The sequence below is a fragment of the Arachis duranensis genome, chromosome 7 (genome assembly GCF_000817695.3).
Source record: "Arachis duranensis cultivar V14167 chromosome 7, aradu.V14167.gnm2.J7QH, whole genome shotgun sequence".
NCBI lineage: Eukaryota > Viridiplantae > Streptophyta > Magnoliopsida > Fabales > Fabaceae > Arachis > Arachis duranensis.
In genome coordinates this window covers 59072965-59093126 of record NC_029778.3, presented here as the reverse complement: position 1 = coordinate 59093126, position 20162 = coordinate 59072965, and the positions used below count along the sequence as shown (strand labels likewise).

Sequence of the window (20162 nt, the reverse complement as noted above, 5' to 3'; positions counted from 1 at the left end):
CGTCCTCTTCCCCCCTCCTTCCTCTCTACCCTCTCAACCCCCATGGTTCACTGAACCGGCCGTGCCTCCCATCGCCGCTGCAGAGCCGCCGCGCTGCCGCCACTTCCGGCGACACCAATCCTCTTTCACCCTTCCCCCATTCTAGTATCACAGCACCTTCCGAGTTTCACTATCTCTATCTCTGCAAACTAAAATTCTACTTCTGTTAAATTAAGTTAGCTAGCTTAGCTACATTTTGTTTAAATAGGTTAGTAGAGATGCATGTCATAGTGGATTTTAGGTGGTTAGGTAGCTAGGATGTGGTTAGTGGATTTAGGTCTGATAATTGCGCCATTCCTATTTTTTGATTTTGTTGACCTGCTGCCTTGCTGAATGAATTTGTGTTTTTTTTTTCTTGATGATGCCTGAACCACATGAATTGATTGATTATTTGCTTATTTGATGCTATCTGGTTCATATGCATGATCTTTTTGCTGCTGTTTCTTACCCGGGAACGTCCAATTTTTAGCCGGCATGCTGCCAAAATTTTTGAAAAATCTATTTTAATTAAACTTGCACCTGCAAAATTGACCTTGGCACTTCTTGACTGGAAACTTCTTTTGATTCAGACCAAGGTCAATTCCTGGGTCAATTGGTTAGCTTCCGCTTTATTTTAGTTCCCTCTTATGTTCATTCGTCCTTACTAGCACTAATTGACAAAATTCTGAGTCAATTAGGTTTTTCATGCTATTTGCCAAATTACTGAATTTCATATGAGTTTTGCTGCTTGTTTGAATTTCTGCGAACGTCCATTTCACTGCCAGAATGTTGCCCACTTTTCCTGAATCCCATTTTCCATATCTTCCACTCATGAATTGACTTTGATGCTTTTTGAAATTGTGATTTATTTGGTTTACACCACAGCCGCTTCATGAGTTGCTGGGCTAGCATTCCCTTTCCTTTGGATTCCCTTTTCATTTGACATGCATTGTTGATAATCACTTTCCCTTTTATGCCTCTTGCTTTACATGATTAATCATCAACAATCTGCTTTATATACATGACTCACTTCTTGCTTTGGCTTTCATTCCTCTTTTGCCTATCCATTGCATATGATGCTTGCATATTATCTGTTTCTCTGTTTCTTTGCTTCAGCCTGATAAACTGTATCCTGGAATTTCTATTTTTAGGATGTCTGATCCACAGGGAAATGGTAAGGCTAAGGCTACTACCGGTAAGAGAAAAAGGGGCCAGTCATCGGCTTCTTTGATAGATATCCTTTCTAATGAATCTTGGAAGGAAAAGAACTTTACCCCCCAGGAAAAGGCTGATCAGGCTGTACAAACGAATGACCCAATCAAGTTTGCAAACCGTTATTGCGAGCTCAAGTTTCCGATCTTTACGGAAAAGAGGCATCTACATTTGGAAAGGACCCTCAAAATCCCTGATGAATTAAAGTAGTACACTAAGGAGCAAATCAAACAGCGGGGTTGGGTGTTTTTGGAGAGAAATCTGACTGAGGTAAACTCATCTTGGGTCCGTGAATTCTACTGCAATTACTATAAGACGACCCTTGATGCCATTCATCTTAGAGGAAAGCAGATATTGGTCACTGAGGAGGCGATTGAGGATATCCTCAACTTCCAGCCTAAACCAGTTGATAAAGATGGTTATTAGCAGGCTAAAGAGTCTATCAGGTTCATGAGCTTTGATTGGTATGTTGTCAGACGCACCATAGCAGTCGATCCTGCTGCTTCCTAGGCTATGGGAAAGTCTACAGTAACTCCTAGAGGTATGAAGATCATCTATCTCAATGATGAGGCTAGACTGTGGTAGCAAATCCTGAGCAATTATGTGATGCCCAGTACTCATGAGTCCGAGGTGCCAGCTGCCATGATTATCCTTATCTGGTGTGTTATGGAAGGAAAGGATCTATACCTTCCACGATTCATCAGATAGTATATAGCCCGAGTCCATGTCCGAGGCACCCTCTCATTTCCATATTAGATTACCCAGCTGGCTCGCCGAGCTGAGGTACCTTGGGAGCTTGAGGATGAGAAGCCACCGGCTGCCGACTGCAGAAAGATTATACCGCACGACAAGCGGTTTGGTCCTCTGGGCCACAAAGTCCCTGCCATTACCGCCCCTACTAACACCGCCACATTTTCAGAAGCACCTTCAGCATCTATAGCCCCATCTACTCCCACAGCACCATCACCAGTTTCTCAGCCTATCTACCACCTGGTTCACCGCCTCTTTGATCGCCTGGATCAGATGGAGCACTGCAACCAGCGGCGTTATGAGAGATTTGAGCGTAGCCATAAGTGACGCTATAAGCATCTAAAGCTGATGATCAGGTCTGGACACACTGACATCCCACTACAAGAAACATTGTTAAAATCGACGGCAAAATCGACAGCTAAGCCGTCGATAATATTAAAAATCGATGGCAAAATGGACGGCAGAGGTGGTCGCTATTAAGCTTGTCAATTTTTCAAAATTTGAATAAAATCGACGGCTTGCCTTGCCGTCGATAATTTAATAAAATCGACGTTATTACCATCTACAATATGAGTTTAAGAACTTTAAATTCTTACTAAAATCGACAATGTTTCCGTCGATATTATTATATAAAATCGACGCCTCTTTTGTCGATATTTGATTCAATAAAATCGACAACATTGCCGTCGATATTATTATATAAAATCGACGCCATTTTTGTTGATATTTGATTTAATTAAATCGACATAACTGCCGTCGATTTAATTATTTAGATACTGACAAATTCTTTGTCTATATTTTATTTTTTTTGTCTATTTTAAATTTAAAAAGTGACAACGTTACCGTCGATTTTAATAGCTATATTTTTTTATTATTTTTTCTATTTAAAAAATAATAAACTATTAATACAAATAAACTTTTAAATATAGAAATAAAATTTATATAGAATATTAAATAACAAGACAAATAATATAGTCATTCGATAGCAATACACCCCCCAGTGACTATCCACAAGAACTAATCATATCAAAAAGCAAAATTTTAAAAGAACTAGTTCTAGTGGTTGGAGATTTGCATGGGATTTCAGCGAAGATGTAGTGCCAGCTATTTCTTTATGTGCCTATCTCAGCTTAACAGTCCAATTCATCACATCCTCTGTAATATCCATCTGCAGTCTTGTAAGGACACTATAGAGTTGCTGGGACACTGCTCCAATACCTTCTCCATAGGATACCCTACAGTAGTTTAATAATGTCAATCATTGGTTCCAATTTGTTTTCCTAGATACCTACCTAATAAGCATTTAGCTTGCTAAATCACATAGCCAATCACTAGAATGTTTTAACAAAGTTTGTGGTGCAATATTTTGTTAAAGATGAATGGAGGATGAGGGTGTGAATGATGGCAAATTGCTTCCTTATTACCAAAATATTTTATTTTGTGTTTCCATCCTAACTTAATTTATTAATTAATGCACGTCATAAAAGTTGTTTGATGTAAATCACAAGAGATACCTGTTGCCAAGATAAGTAACACTGCCTACAGGTGACACAACCACAGCTGTCCCTGTGCAGAAGACCTCATCAGCATCTAGCAATTCATCCACAGAGACTAGTCGCTCCTCCACCTGCACATATTCCATAATAATTGGGAAACGAATATTGAATTTACTTTGTTTGGACTAATATAAATAGAAACAAGAAACCAAGTATATCAAAATCTAGAAACAAAAATTCAGACCATGACCTTGTGAATTAATACCAATCATTACATTTTCCAAAAGAAGGGGGGTGGGGGACCAAATATCATTCATTCTGATTAGTATGACAAATAATATTCCAACAATCATTTCCTAAACCAAAGCCTGGTACCTGGAACCCTCGGCTTCGTGCAACATCTAAACTCCTAAGCCAAATCAATCTCCCACTCTTCTTTAGGCCTTTTGGCATCAATATGTCTAGACAGAACCCTTGTAAGGTGCTTTTCTAGCTCATCATCCAAACTCTTGAGATCAATCTTATCAGCTCTAAACAGCATATCTTTGCTACTTAGGTTCCAACTACGCTTTATCCTTGAATTCAACGCCTTAGCTTCTTCCAATGCCCCATTTGGTGTCCCAACATCCCCACTTTCCGAATGCATCTTGGAGACCTCAATCTGGAAAGCAAATGAAAAATTAGCACCAAAATTGTTCATACAAATTGAAAAGGACGATATGAAATCAAGAGAAACAGAGGCACAAGGAGCTTCATGTAAGCAAGTAAATCAATAGAGAGTTGTTTGAATGAAAAATGACAATTGCATCAGACTAAAATCAATCAGTACCTTCATCTGTTCATCATTGTAAGGGGTATCTGGGGCTGTAATTCTTGTAATCTCAGCAATGCAAGATGTAACCGAAATCTTAACATCATCATCTGTGTGCCTAAGAAGTTCATCAGAAATCAATGCTTTCATGGAAGGTACAAGTGCTTCCTGAATTGGCTCACTTGGTAATTGATTGACTGTTAACCCATTACAGATTAAACCCATCAAATCCTAAGGGCAAATGCTAGTTAAATAAAAACCATCATCCTATAGATGATTTTCAATTTCTTTTGTAAACTATATAGAATTTACATGTACTAATCCTTTGGATGTTAGAACTCCCAAACACACACTCACACACAAAATGTTCAAATTGTGAGCAAGACATAGATAATTAAACAAAAACAAGAACTCACACCAGAAACTAAAATTCCAATCAACAAGTAATCATTCAGCTGAACAAGGAATCCATGATCAATTAAGAAAACAAAATAAAACTCATGACACAAAAACCAACCAGAAACAGAAACATATATAGGTATTTCAAGAAAAGGGAAGAGAAGACATTACATCAAGCAGTTCAAGAAGCTCATCAACAGGAACATTGCATCTGAGAAGCTTGCTCTCGACATGTTTAAGCTTCTTCATAGTATCACTCTCACCTAGATTTTCAGTCTCATTAGTGGATGCCATTCTCTTTATGATCACAAAACACAAAGTCACTGAAAAACAGTAACTGGGATGGTCAAATTTATAGCCCTAAGCTATCAAATCAAATTAACACAACTCAGGGGTTTGTAGCAAAGTGTTTGACATGCATCAATACACTTTATTGAACATAGATCCATCAATACACTTCATTGAACCCCACTGTTAGAAATATTAAGCACAAACAGAACACAGATCCATCAATACACTTTATTGAGAAGAGACAAAAATAGTTAAATCATCTAACTTAGTTGATCATTCACTAAAATTAAAAACAAGAGAAACCTAAAATGACATAAAGGTAGAAGCTTACTTCAAAATGACATAAAAAAATTGCACTTATATAATATATATAGGAAAAGTCATAAGTATGCCCAAAAGAAAAAACTGAAAAACATAATCATTACATTGCCAAGATGAAATAAGCATGGAAAAATAAAATATATTAAAGAAGCAAGGACAAACCAGTTGTTTTCCTGCTCATAGTAGCATATACAAACAGTTTTGGCTCCACTTCCCACTACGAACTTGTTTTCTGCTAGCACAGAACTTAGACACATATTAGCTGTTAAAATAAAATAGAACAAAAAAAACATGACCAGGATTTAACTATCGTTAGTTTATGGCAACAAATTAGTCATTGTAAAATCATGCAATAAATCTAATAAGTGCAAACAACTAATCAACCCGCAGAATGTAGGCAATGAAATAGAGAGATCTGAGTCAAAAAGCAACAACACCTATATTTAGTTTAGATTTTAGAAAACAAATTAAAGTCGCTCAATACAAACAGAATCATTGAAAAAAGTAGTGAATAAAAAAAACTTGAGTTTATGCTACAAAATAATTGAAGTGAATCTGAGAAATTAGGGATTGAAGAAATTAGATACTAGGTTCTTCTGTGCTTTTTAAGTTGCTTCAGGATCCAAATTAGATTAATGATTAGTACCAAATCAATCTTTAAAGACCTATTTTGTAGTAATGCTGAGCAAATTTTTTATCCAAAAAATTGATAAAAGATTAATGAAGAACACAGAAGAGAGAGTGAGTGAGTAACTAATTTTGATTGAGCAGCAACAACAACGGTGCAGAGAGACGAAGCGATGGCAGCAGCGGTGCAACGGTAGCAGCGGAGCGACGGCAACAGCGATGCGACGGAAGTAGTGGAGCAACAACGGCGATGGAGAAGGAGGGTTAAAGTATGCGAGGTGAATTTGGGGTAAAATAAGGGTTGGTGAAAATTGAAATGGTGAATTTGGGGGAAATGAAGGAAACGCGGGGAGTGAGTTGGGGGAGATTTATTTTATTGATAAAAATCGACACCATTCCCGTCGATTTTAATTTGAAAAAAAAAATGATTTTTAGGTGTCGATTTTATACATTAAATTTGTATCATTCATTTAATTTTAAAAAGATATCAAGACCTTTTAAATTTATCAACGACAATATATGTCGATAAGTTTTGGTTGTCACAAGTAACAAACCCAGTAAAATTTATAAACCGAAGTATTCAAACCTCGGGTCGTCTTCTCAAAAAATTGCAGGGAGGTTGTTTTATTTTTGGTTATGGAAAAAAATATTTTTGGGTTTTTGAAAAGTTTGAACAAGAGAAATAAATTGCAGGAATTAATAAATCAATAGCTAAGAAAACTCTTGGCAAGGTATGAAAATTAGAAGTCCTATCCTAGTATCCTTATCAATTGTGATGAGAATTGCTCGTTGCTCCCACTTAGTCAACCTCTAACTATGAAGGTAAGTCAAGTGGATAAATCAATATGAATCCTCAAGTCCTAGTCAATTCCCAAAGAAAGACTGGAGTTAGTGGAATTCAAGTCAATTAGCAACTTCCAATTATCAATCAACAAAAGAGTTTGATAACTTAAGAGTCTCTAATTACTCAACCAAAGCCAAGAATATAGAAAGCTAAATAAAAATCATATATCTGAAATATCTCAAATTGCATTAATAAAAGAAATCAAATCTAACATGGAAAAGTTCATAAATTAAAGTAATAGAATAAATAAAAGTAGAAAATAAATTAAAGGAACATTGAACCTGGAATTGAGAAGAAGCAATCCTAAAATTAAGAGAAATTCTAACTCCTAAATCCTAAGAGAGAGGAGAGAACCTCTCTCCTAGAAACTACATCTAAAACCTAGAATTATCAATTTGAATGTTGTACGAATTGTTGAATGAATGCATGGATTCTCCCACTTTATAGCCTCTAATCTGTGTCTTCTGGGCCGAAAATTGGGTCAAAAACAGCCCAAAAATCGCCCCCAGCGATTTCTGGTACGTACAGGTCGTGGCAAGGTCACGCGTCCGCGTGATCCACGCGTCCGCGTGATCCACGCGTGCGTGTCACCTGGCTTCAAGGCAGTTATGACAAATTATATATTGTTACGAAGCCCCGGATGTTAGCTTTCAAACCCAACTGGAACCGCATCATTTGAATCTTTGTAGCTCAAGTTATGGTCGATTTAGTACCAAGAGGTCAGGTTGGACAGCTTAGCAATTCTTTCAATTTCTTGTATTCCTTCCACTTTTGCATGCTTCCTTTCTATCCTGTGAGCCATTCCTGCCCTATAATCCCTGAAATTACTTAACGCACATATCACGGTATCGAATGGTAATAAGAGATGATTAAAATACACAAATATAAGGCCAAAGAAGCATATTTTCAATCATAGCACAAAATCAGGAAGGAGAATGTAAAGCCATGCATTTTGTATGAACAAGTGTATGAAAGATTGATAAAATCCACTCAATTGAGAACAAGATAAACCATAAAATAGTGGTTTATCAGTCTCTCCACACTTAAACATTAGCATGTCCTCATGCTAAGCTCAAGAGAAGCTATAAGAGAGTGAAGAGGAATGGTAAAACTTATGAAATGCAACCTATCTATATGAATGCAGCTACATGAAAAATGCTTTTATCTACTTGGTTAAAGATAAACAAATCTTTTAAGAACAAATATGAACTAGATTTCACTAATTCAAATCACAAAATAAAGTACAAATAGACTTGCAGAAGAAAATAGCTCATGAAAGCCGGGAACAAAGAATCGAGCATCGAACCCTCACTGGAGGTGTATACACTCTAATCACTCAAGTGTTTGAGGTTTGATTCTCTCAATTCTCTACTAACCTTGCTTTCTAAAGCTCGCTTTTCATCTAACTATCAACAAAAATTTAATGCACAAAATACACATATCAAGAGGTCTTTTAAGGGTTGTAATGGGGTTAGGGTCAAGGTAGGATTGTATTTGGCCAAGTGGACTAAAATCTGAATCCTTAATTAACTTAAACTTTTCCCACTTAACTTTAGACAATTCATGTAATCATAATACCACATCTAACTATCCATTAACCATGTTTTCCACATATTCATGCATCCTAATTTCGAGTACAGTACATATGTATTGCTTTCACCACTTACTTTGGGGCATTTTGTCCCCTTTTATTATTTGCTCTTTTTCTTTTCTTTTTCTCTTTTTCTTCCCTTTTTTTTTATTTTTATATATACATATATTTTTTTGTATTATTTTTTTTCAATGCATATGATTAAATTATTGAATGCATGAACATGTCCTATTTCTTTCACATTTTCATAAAGATATATAACATACTTAATTTCCAAAACCAAACGTTTCCAAACCCACTTTTTCCCACACTTAATTCATGAGCACTTTCACTAGTCCAAGCTAACCAAGGATTCAAATTAAGGACATTATTATTTTCCGCTTAGAGTTAGTGATGAGCTAAATTAAAGAACAAAGGGGTATAATAGGCTCAACATTGGTTTGCATGGGATAATGAAAGGTAAGGCCATATGGATATGTAACCTTAGTGGAATAAGGCCTCAATAATATAAGTGCATTCATACATCAAATAATGGAAATATAGAATTAAGTAAGACAAAGATCACAATTATAGAGAGAAAAATACACACCAAAATTAAAATATAGGTTGATAAAATGCAACCAATCAAATAGGCTCAAAAATCTCACAGGTTTTTTGTGTTCGAGCTCTAAACCATGTTCCAAAATAATATTTCTTCAAGAAAGTTTATAAAAAAATTTAAATCAAATTAGTGAAATATTATAAAAAGTTTCTTGAAAAAGAAAATATTACTTCAACTGAGTAGTTAGTAAAATATGCACACAATGTAACAAACATGCAATCAAAGATGCAAATGCAACAACTAATTACAAAGAAGAGTAAGAATTGGTGTTGAAAAGGAAGTAGCTAACCACCGGAAGTCGGTATCGACCTCCCCACACTTAAAGATTGCACCGTCCTTGGTGCATGCTAAGATGTGCAAGTGGATGAGTTGCTTCAACTGATGCTTTTCTCCAAGGATTGTGCAGATGGACTTGTTTATCTCCCTATTTAGACGTCTTCCGGTTCTCTTCCCGGTGGCCATCCTGAAATAAGAGAAAAGGAAAGAAAAGTAACCCAAAAACAAAGATAGGAAACAAATAAAATATAGTTGGGTTAATGCCAAATAATGAGGGTCTCAAGTACATGGTAGCTACAACATGCAATTGAGAAAACAATAGAAGCAAACGGCATATCAGTAGTGCAAACATTGTAACAAAGAGGAAGGGTGTGGGTAATGAAAGACACTGTAAGTTCATGTCAATACAAAAGGAATACAGGTGTCGTAAAAGATTAACATTGACAGAAAAATAATATCACCCAACATTGGAAAACAAGTCACTAAGCACCAAAATAATACCATAAAAGATATAACAGTTGAATATGAACAAGTAACACCAATGGAAAAATAATAAATTTAGAAAAGAAAATAAAAATATGCACAAAATTAAAATGCAATGAATGGAAGTATGCAAATAAATTAAGTAAAATAGAATGGAAGTGAAGAAGGATGAGAAGCTAAAGAGATGATGAAGAAGAAAGTAAGAAAGGATAAGGAAGAAAGAAAGAATAAGAGAGAATTAAAAAGGGAGAAGAGAGGAATAGGATTGGGGAAAAGATAAGATATCTGGCACTGATGGCTACTGTGCGTCGCATGTGACGCGGACGCGTGGGTCACGCGTTCGCGTGATTTCCAAAATTTTCAAGTGACATGGACACGTCAGTCACGCGGACGCGTGACTTGATTTGCGCTAGTGGTGCGAGAGCAGCCGGCCGCTCGTGCAACTTTCTGTCTCAAACGCCTATTTGCCAAAATTTAGGGTGACGCGTGCGCGTGGGTGACGCGAACGCGTGGATGGCCTTACTTCTAAATTGACACGGACGCGTGAGGTACGTGTTTGCGCGATGGGCTTTGTGCTTCTAGCACCATTCCAGCCCTACTCCATCCTAACTCTCTGCCATGCACCCCTTTACATCGATTTCGCGGGGTCACGCGTGCGCGTGGGTGATGCGCACGCGTGGATGGCTGGATTTGCAAACGATGCGACGCGTTAGGGACGCGTTCGTGTGCATGTGTTGGTGCCAAAGGCACGCTTCTAGCCACGCTCCCGCGTGACTTTCTGTTCAAATCCCCTTTTTCGCTAATTCTCCTTTGACGCGGATGCGTCAGCGACGTTGACGCGTCGTGTGCGAAATTTTTTTATTTTTTTATTTTTTTAATTTTTTAATTTTTTAATTTTTATTTTTTTTGCAGTATGTAGAATGCAATGCTGATATGGATGTTATGAATAATTCCAGGTTCAATAAAATAGAATAAATAAAATAAAACCAAAAAACAAACAAAACGAAATAAAAATTGAAATTGAAAAAGGAACGATCATACCATGGTGGGTTGTCTCCCACCTAGCACTTTTAGTTAAAGTCCTTAAGTTGGACATTTGGTGAGCTACCTGTTGTGGTGGCTTGTGCTTGAATTCATCTAAAAATCTCCACCAATGTTTGAAATTCCAGTAGCCTTCGAAATCCCAAACTAGGCGCAGAAAGCCTTCAAGCAAGTTAAAGCAAGTGACAAGGCCCCAAGAGTATTTATTGCTAGACTGAATTCCGGGGTCCCAAATCTTGCTTTTGCACCTGTCTTCTTGTTGATTATCATGATTCCATCCGGGTGGCACGCAACTGAAATTCTCACTAAGGCATCCAAACAGCTTCCTAGACCCATTCAATTAAGCTTTATACCTAGGGATGGCAATACCACCGGAACTATATAATTTTAATATATAATATGCATAATATATGTAAAATAATTAGTAAATGATTAATAATATTGTATCATATTTCAATTTTTAGTTTAATTTATGTTATGTATGTGATGATGGTTATATAAATTTTGAAATTTAATTTTATTTATTGGATTTTAATAATTATAGGGGCGGGGCGGGTACCTGCAGGGACGGGTTAGGGTCTAACGTTTTACTATTCGCAGGTAGAAGTGGGGCGGATTCTATGCGGGTTGTTGTACGACGGGGCGGGGTCGGGTAGAGCAAAAACCCGCCCCTATCCGCCCCGTTGCCACCCCTATCCTTTTGGTTGCTTGCTGATTTTGTTGATAGTGTGGCTCTGGCTGAGTGTGTGGAGTTTGTTGGTGGAGGGCCGCCATTGGAATTGTGGAGTTGGGGATTTTGGTAGTGTTGGTTGAAATGGTGGAAGCATTACCGAACCGTGTGGCCAATTCTTCCACACAGTTAATATTGGGGTTTGTTGCCTAACCACCAAGATCTGCCTCCACTAAAGTTTCTTCCTCTGCCTCGCCTTCCAGATTGTCCTCTCGTATAGTAACCTTCATAAGTCTCTTCTGCTGAAAATTCACTGCTTGCCATGTTTGATCCTGATTCTTTTTTAGCCAAATTTGTATGAACTATAGTTAGGTCTGGTTTTCGAAACCTTTCATTTACCTCTTCTTGTGCAAGAAGCTGTGATTCAAGCTCACTAACAATCATCGAGTCTATTCTTGAATTTACCATAGTAATGAATGCACTGAATTCTTCATCTAATCCTCCTAGCACAAAATCAAAATGTTCTTCTTTTGAAAGTGGAGCACCAAGCGTAGATAGAGAGCTGACTACCTTGTTAATTTTGGCTATGTACTCGATTACTGTTGCACCTTATTTTTTTTATCATCTTTGGCTGTGCCTTCAACATTCTTATCTTTGATTTTTGCCTTGTTGTGAAGTATTCTCCAGTGATGTCCAAATTTTGTGCACATATTCATATTCAACCACTCTATTCACGAAGACTTCATTCATAGCAGAGAGCATCTTGGAGTTAAACGCCAGCTTTGGTGCCAGTTTGGGCGTTTAACTCCCATTCTTGTGCCAGTTCCAGCGTTTAACGCTGGAATTCCTGAGGGTGACTTTGAGCACCGGTTTGGGCCATCAAATCTTTGACAAAGTATGGACTATCATATATTTCTGGAAAGCCCAGGATGTCTACTTTCCAACGCCGTTGAGAGCGCGCCAATTGGGCTTCTGTAGCTCCAGAAAATCCACTTCGAGTGCAGGGAGGTCAGAATCCAACAGCATCTGTAGTCCTTTTTGGTCTTTGAATCAGGTTTTTGCTCAGGTCCCTCAATTTCAGCCAAAAAATACCTGAAATCACAGAAAAACACACAAACTCATAGTAAAGTCCAGGAAAGTGAATTTTAACTAAAAACTAATAAAAATATACTAAAAACTAACTAGATCATACCAAAAACATACTAAAAACAATGCCAAAAAGCGTACAAATTATCCGCTCATCAGCGGGTACCCGCAAGGGTGGGTTAGGGTTCAGCATTTTACTATCCGCGAGTAGAAGAGGGGCGGGTTCTATGCGGGTTAGTGTACGGCGGGTCGGGGTTGGGTAGAGTAAAAACCCGCCCCTACCTGCCCCGTTGCCACCCCTATTTATACCAAACCTTTCATTTCAACTTGGAGCATACAACCATGTTGAACCTTGCTTGACAACTCCAACCACTAACCAGCTTTCTCTTGCTCTTAATGCCACAAAGAGCTCTAAGTTGACCATCCATCTCTAGTAGCCCATATTCAAGTGGGAAAGTAAAGATTAAGGATAAGAATTTTACCCACTTGAATGTTGTATTGGACGGTAATGGCTTTGGGAGAGGTGCTTCCAATGTTCTTGCAAGCTCCACTCCCTTGTGCTCCTCATTGAATTCTTCCACCTCTTTGCAAGCTTCTTCAATTTCAACCTCTTCCTCTTGGTAGCTTTCTTCCAATTCGATCTCTTCTTCATTGTTCACCAAGGGCATGGGATGTTGTGCTTCTTCTTCTTTAAACTCCATGTCAAGTCCAATGGGAGAGGATTCAATTGTAGATAAGAATTCATCAATGATTGAATCCATCTCTTGATCATCCCCTTCAAAGTCTTCAACCATGATATGCCTTGGAGGTTGTACACCCTCCTCAACATCAAATTCAAACTCTTTAGAAGGGGGCTCTATGACTTGAGTTTCCCATGGAGGTTCCGCATCTCCTAAGTCTTCGACCATTTCTTCCTCTTCGATAATTTTAGCTTCCTTCAATTGTTCCAGTACAAAGTCATGCTCCTTACTGTCCACCGAAGTTTCTAGTATCTCCTTCATACTATGTTCTTCATAGATTGTCCACATGAAGCCATGGGGGTTCCTTGAGTGTCCAAACGTCGGGAGTCTAGTCGAATTATCGCTTGGCCCAGTTGTTGAATGGTTGCATTGAGTCGATCCATTGTCTCCTTGAAATGATCATTTGACTATTGTTCTGCTTGGATAACAAAATTAGGATCATATGGCTCATAGGGTGGTTGGCATGATGGATATGGATTAGGGTCATAGTGAGGTGTTTGGTTGTAGGGGGCTTGTGAGTATGGTAGTTCAAAGGTGTGTTGGGGAGGCGATTCATAAGCATATGGTGGTGGTTGTTGATAATCAAAAGAGTGCTCACCATAGCCGTCATCTTGGTATGCCTCTTAGAAGGGCTCTTGGTTATAGTATGTTGGTGGAGGTTATTGCCAAGAGGGTTGATCAAATCCTTGTGGCTCCTCCCATCTTTGGTTGTCCCATCCTTGATGCATGTTCTCATTGTAATCTCCTCTCCCTATAACATAATTGTAACCAGACTTATAGTCAAAGTTGTGAGAGTTCATGGTAGCTAAAGGAAATAAAAACTAATAAAAATTAATGAAAATAAACTCCTAAAACTAGAAATACTAACAACAATATAAGATAAAAATTTGAAAAAGTTTAAATTTTGAAAAGGTTTGATTTTTAAAATTTTAAATTTAAATTTTGAAATTTGAATTTTGAATTTTGGAATTTAAATATTGAAATTTTAAATTTGATTTTGAAATAAGATAAGATAAGATTTTGAAAAAGAGATATGATTTTTGAAAAAGATTTGAATTTTGAAATTTAAAACTAAGATAAGATAAGATAAAAATTTTAAAATAAAAATCTGAATTTTTTTTGTAATTTTCAAAAAAATCAATTAAAATAAAGAGAAAAGATATTTTTGAAATTAATGAGGAAAGACAAAAACAATAAAATGACACCAAACTTAGAATTTTTATATCAAAGCAAAGAAAAAAATAAGAAAAATATTTACAATAACCAATAATAAGGCACACGTTTGCAATTTCCCAACAACGACGCCATTTTTGACGAGCGAATTTACTATCGGTAAAGAATTCAAAAATAACTTCGCATTGTAAGTATAGTTTCTAAACCAACGGAGAATCCTTTTGTGCAAAAGTTTTGGTTGTCACAAGTAACAAACCCAGTAAAATTTATAAACCGAAGTATTCAAACCTCGGGTCATCTTCTCAAGAAATTGCAGGGAGGTGTGTTTTATTTTTGGTTATAGAAAATAGTATTTTTAGATTTTTGAAAGGTTTGAACTAGAGAAATAAATTGCAGGAATTAATAAATCAATAGCTATGAAAACTCTTGGCAAGATATGAAAATTAGAAGTCTTATCCTAGTATCCTTATCAATTGTGATGAGAATTGCTCGTTGCTCCCACTTAGTCAACCTCTAACTATGAAGGTAAGTCAAGTGGATAAATCAATATGAATCCTCAAGTCCTAGTCAATTCCCAAAGAAAGACTAAAGTTAGTGGAATTCAAGTCAATTAGCAACTTCCAATTATTAAACAACAAAAGAGTTTGATAACTCAAGAGTCTCTAATTACTCAACCAAAGCCAAGAATATATAAAGCTAAATAAAAATCATATATCTGAAATACCTCAAATTGCATTAATAAAAGAAATCAAATCTAACATGGAAAGGTTCATAAATTAAAGTAATAGAATAAATAAAAGTAGAAAATAAATTAAAGGAACATTGAACCTGGAATTGAGAAAAAGCAATCCAAAAATTAAGAGAAATCCTAAATCCTAAATCCTAAGAGAGAGGAGAGAACCTCTCTCTCTAGAAACTACATCTAAAACCTAAAATTATCAATTTGAATGTTGTATGAATTGTTGAATGAATGGATGGATTTTCCCACTTTATTGCCTCTAATATGTGTTTTCTGGGCCAAACACTGGGTCAAAAACAGCCCAAAAATTGCCCCCAGAGATTTCTGGTAAGTACAGGTCGCTGCAAGGTCACGCGGAAGCGTCGTCCACGCGTTAGCGTGGATTGGGTTTTTTCTAGGTCACGTGTCCGCGTGATCCACGCGTGTGCGTTGCCTGTCTTCAAAGCAGCTATGACAAATTATATATCGTTGTGAAGCCCCCGGATGTTAGCTTTCCAACGCAACTAGAACCACATCATTTGGATCTCAATAGCTCAAGTTATGATCGATTTAGTACTAAGAGGTCAGGCTGGACAGCTTAGTAATTCTTTCAGTTTCTTGTATTCCTTCCACTTTTGCATGCTTCCTGTTTATCCTCTGAGCCATTCCTGCCCTATAATCTCTAAAATCACTTAATGCACATATCACAGCATCGAATGGTAATAAGAGATGATTAAAATACACAAATATAAGGCCAAAGAAGCATATTTTCAATCATAGCACAAAATCAGGAAGGAGAATGTAAAGCCATGTATTTTGTATGAACAAGTGTATGAAAGATTGATAAACTCCACTCAATTGAGCACAAGATAAACCGTAAAATAGCGGTTTATCAATGCATAATCCTACCATTTTGCCTTTACTCCTTAATAGCTTCTCTTGAGCTTAGCATGAGGACATGCTAATGTTTAAGTGTGGGGAGGTTGATAAACCACTATTTTATGATTTATTTTATGCTAAATTGAGTGGAATTTATCAGATTATTCCTACACTTATTCATAAAATTCACATGTTCTACGTTGCCTTCCTGATTTCATGCTATGATTGAAAACTCGCTTCCAGAGCTTTTAAATTGTCAAATTTTAACTCCTTTATATACCATTCGATGCTGTGATCTATGAGTTAAAGTGTTTCAGGCTTTTTAGGGCAAGAATGGCTTGGAGAATGAAAAGGAAGCTTGTAAAAATGGAAGGAACACAAAGGAATAATGAAGCTGACCAGCGGGACGTTACGCGTATGCGTAGATGACGCGTACGCGTGACCAGCGCAAAAGAGGAGCGTCGCATACGCGTGATAAGGGATTTCGCCAAACGATGCGCACGCGTGACCCACGCGTACGTGTGATTTGCACCACGTGCAGAAGTTGTAGAAATCGCTCCCAGTGATTTCTGGGCTCTTTTTGGCCCAGTTCCAGGCCCAGAAAACACAGATTAGAGGCTGGGAGTGAGGCAAAATGAGGGAGACATTCATCATACACTTCTCATTCACACAAATTTTTAGGGTTTAGATGTAGTTTTTTAGAGAGAGAGGCTCTCTCCTCTCTCTAGGTTTTAGGATTTAGGATTTTCTCTTCTATGTTTTTATGTTATGCCCTCCAAATACTTGACAAAATGCTTAGAAGGATGTTAGAGTAGGATTTTATGTTCTTGGCTTGGTTGAGTAATTGGTAACACTTGAGTTATCAAATTCCTTTGTTGATTGATAATTGAAAGTTGCTGATTGATTTGGATTCCACTAAAACTAGTCTTTCCTTAGAAGTTGACTAAGACTTGAGGAATCAAATTGATTAGTCCACTTGACTTTCCTTCATTCGTTGAGGGTTAACTAAGTAGGAGCAATGAACAATTCTTATCACAATTGATCAGGATAACTAGGATAGGATTTCCAGTTCTCATAACTTGCCAAGAGCTTTTCTAGTCATTAGTTTATTCTGTTTTCAATTTACTTTTTCTTGTTCTCTTATCCAAAACCCACAAAACATACTTTTCCATAACCAATTATTAGCACACTTCCCTGTAATTCCTTGAAAGACGACCCGAGGTTTAAATACTCCGATTATCAATTTTACTAGGGTTTGTTACTTATGACAACCAAATTTTTGCATGAAGGATTTTTGTTGGTTTAGAAACTATACTAGCAACGAGAGTTATTTGTGAATTCTAGACCATACAAAAGTTCTCTCATCAGTGACCTAGGGTCAAGCATTAACCTCATGCCACTCTCTGTAATGGTGAAGCTGGAAATCCTTGAGGTATAAGCTGCACACATCTCATTAGAGATGGCGGACAAGACAATGAAGAAGCCAAATGGCTTAGTAGAGGATGTGTTGGTTAAAGTTGAAAACTACTACATCCCTGCAAACTTCATTGTCTTGAACATTGGAGAGGATAAGGATGACTGTGTCATCCTTGGCAGACCTTTCCTAGCCACTGCTAATGCTATCATTAATGTGGCTAAGGGAAAATTGACCCTACAATTAGGGGAGGATCACATCTTATTCAAGATGTCTCATCCCAATTATCCCTTTAAAACAGAGATAACCGTGCAACACCTAGTGTGCCAACCCTCTCTTTCTGGGTAGAGCATTACAAAGCCCCCAGATATCAATTCTAAGTTTGGTGTTGGGCAGCTGTCAACAAGCTCTAAGCACAAAGGTACTAAGAAGAAAGTACCTAAAGGCTACAGGAACAAGAAAGTTCCTACTGAAGGCCTCTCACCTGGCATGAGAGTTGTCTTTACTAACAAGCCAGTCTTACCACACATAGTGAGTCGTGTCCTATCTCTAGAGCATGTGGAGCTCATTCATGAGAGGACAGGAAGAAAATTCACTGTAAAGGGCAAAAATCTGACCCCATACTCACCTCCGTAAGGAGCTAAACGTCAAGCTAGTAACGTAAAAAGTGCGCTTGTTGGGAGGCAACCCAACCTTACTCAACTATATTTATTTTCATTTTGTTTTTCCTTCAGTTATTAGAGTCATGATCATGTGCATTAGTCAAGAGCCAAAATTAATAGCAGTGAAAATAGAACACTATGGATAGAGTGTTAAAGTTGAACGCCAGCCAGGATATCCCTACTGGGCGTTCAACGCCCCAAGAGGGGAGCATTATTGGCATTGAACGCCAGCCAGGGAGCAGTCCCTGGGCATTCAAATGCCAATACAGAGAAGCAGGAAATCGAGATTCCCTAGCCTCTCAGGACTGTAAGTCCCACAGCATCTTTCACCTACCCCACTCACTTTTACACTTCCCCATACACACTTCCCTAAAAACCCTAGCACAATCACATCCATTCCATTTCCCCATGACCATCATACTCCCACCTACCCCCACCTACTTCAAAATTGAATTTTCCACCCAAAACCCACCCTGTGGCCAAAACCTAACCTACCCCCATCCTATAAATACCCTTCTCTATAACCCTTTATACACACACCTCTCATACTCTTACACACCCCCACAAGGCTGAGCCCTTTCTCTCCCTTTCCCTCCTTCTATTTTCTTCTTCTTCTACTCCATTCTTTTATTTTTTTTGCTCAAGAACGAGCAAAGTTTTAATTTTGGTGTTAGAAAAGCATAGCTTTTTTCTTTCCATTACCATTCATGGCACCCAGGGTTGGAGACACCTTTAGAAAGAGGAAAGGAAAGGCATTAGCCAATCCCTCTGAATTTTGGGATATGGAGAGATTCATTATCAAAGCCCACCAAGACTACTTCTATGAAGTAGTGGTTGAGAAGCAAGTGATCCCTGAGGTCTTTTTCAATCTCAAGAAGAATGAGTATCCAAAAATCCGAAAAGAGATCCAGAGAAGAGGTTGGGAAGTCCTAACCAATCCCATTCAAGATGTTGGGATTCTCATGGTGCAAGAGTTCTATGCTAATGCATGGGTTACTAAAAACCATGACACTAGTGTGAACCCAAATCCAAGGAATTAGAGCACAATGGTCCAAGGAAGAATCTTAGATTTCAGCCCAGAAAGTGTGAGGTTAGCATTCAACTTGTCTCTAATGCAAGGAGATCCTCATCCTTACACTAAGAGAGTCAACTATGATCAGAGATTGGATCAAGTGCTCTCAAATATCTATGTAGAAGGTGCACAGTGGAAAAGGGATTCCCAAGGAAGCTCATTCAACTAAGAAGGGCTGACCTCAAGCCCATAACTAGAGGATGGTTGGAGTTTATCCAAAAATCCATCATCCCTACTAGCAATCGGTCAGAAGTGACCATTGACAGAGCCATCATGATCAATTGCATTATAATTGGAACTGAGGTGGAAGTACATGAGGTGATTCCTCAAGAATTGTACAAGATAGCTGGGAAGCCTCACACCAATGCAAGGTTGGCATTCCCGTACCTCATCTGTCATCTATGCAATTTAGCTGGAATTGTCATAAATGGAGATATCTCCATTGGGGAGGATAAGCCCATCACTAAGAAGAGGATGGAGCAAACTAGAGAGCATGCACAAGAGCTTGTGCATCCGCCTCAGTATGAGATCCCTGAGATGCCTTAAGGGATGTATTTTCCTCCTCAAAGCTATTGAGATCAATGGCAAACTTCTCTTGGAGAATTGAGCAGCAACATGGAGCAATTGAGGATGGAGCATCAAGAGCATGCTACCACCCTCAATGAAATAAGAGAAAATCAAAGAGGCATAAGGGAAGACCAAAGGGCTATGAGGGAAGAGCAGCAAAGGCAAAGGAGTGACATAGAAAAGATCAAGCATCACATTGGATCCTCAAGGAGAAGCACTAGGCACCACCATTAAAGGTGGACTCATTCTCTTTTACCTCCTTTCCTGTTTTATTTTTTCTGTTTTCTGTCTGTTATGTTTGTTCTCTTGTTCTCGTTACAAGATCATTTGCATTCATGTCTTAAAGTTGTAAAATGTTCTAATAAATCTCTCACTTTGCTTAAAAAAGAAAATTTTATTTGAAAAGAATTGAGAGATTCA

General features: G+C 37.8%; 1 protein-coding gene across 2 annotated transcripts; it reads right to left on the bottom strand.

The window, feature by feature from the left end:
* Positions 1-2982: 2982 nt before the first annotated feature.
* LOC110274158 (branched-chain amino acid aminotransferase 2, chloroplastic-like) lies at positions 2983-5655 on the bottom strand. 2 transcript variants are annotated; one of them, XM_052252263.1, is made up of 4 exons: positions 5461-5655; positions 4858-5009; positions 3495-3607; positions 2983-3215 (listed from the first exon to the last, which is right to left on the bottom strand). In XM_052252263.1, exons 1-4 carry the CDS (start codon positions 5477-5479, stop codon positions 3101-3103), a joined length of 399 nt encoding a protein of 132 aa, XP_052108223.1. In that variant the 5' UTR covers positions 5480-5655; the 3' UTR covers positions 2983-3100. The 2 variants fall into 2 exon arrangements, with proteins under 2 accessions (XP_052108223.1, XP_052108224.1); XM_052252264.1 differs by having other exon boundaries at positions 4858-4949; positions 5461-5650.
* Between the last annotated feature and the right edge of the window lie 14507 nt (positions 5656-20162).

What these genes read in the sequence shown, in the direction of transcription:
- LOC110274158 (XM_052252263.1), bottom strand. An exon ending in AGCTTCTTGAACTGCTTGAT is followed by an intron (nt 3,608 to 4,857) that starts GTAATGTCTTCT and finishes GAATATGTGCAG; the next exon opens with GTGGAGGAGCGACTAGTCTC. An exon ending in GTTACTTATCTTGGCAACAG is followed by an intron (nt 3,216 to 3,494) that starts GTATCTCTTGTG and finishes AAACTACTGTAG; the next exon opens with GGTATCCTATGGAGAAGGTA.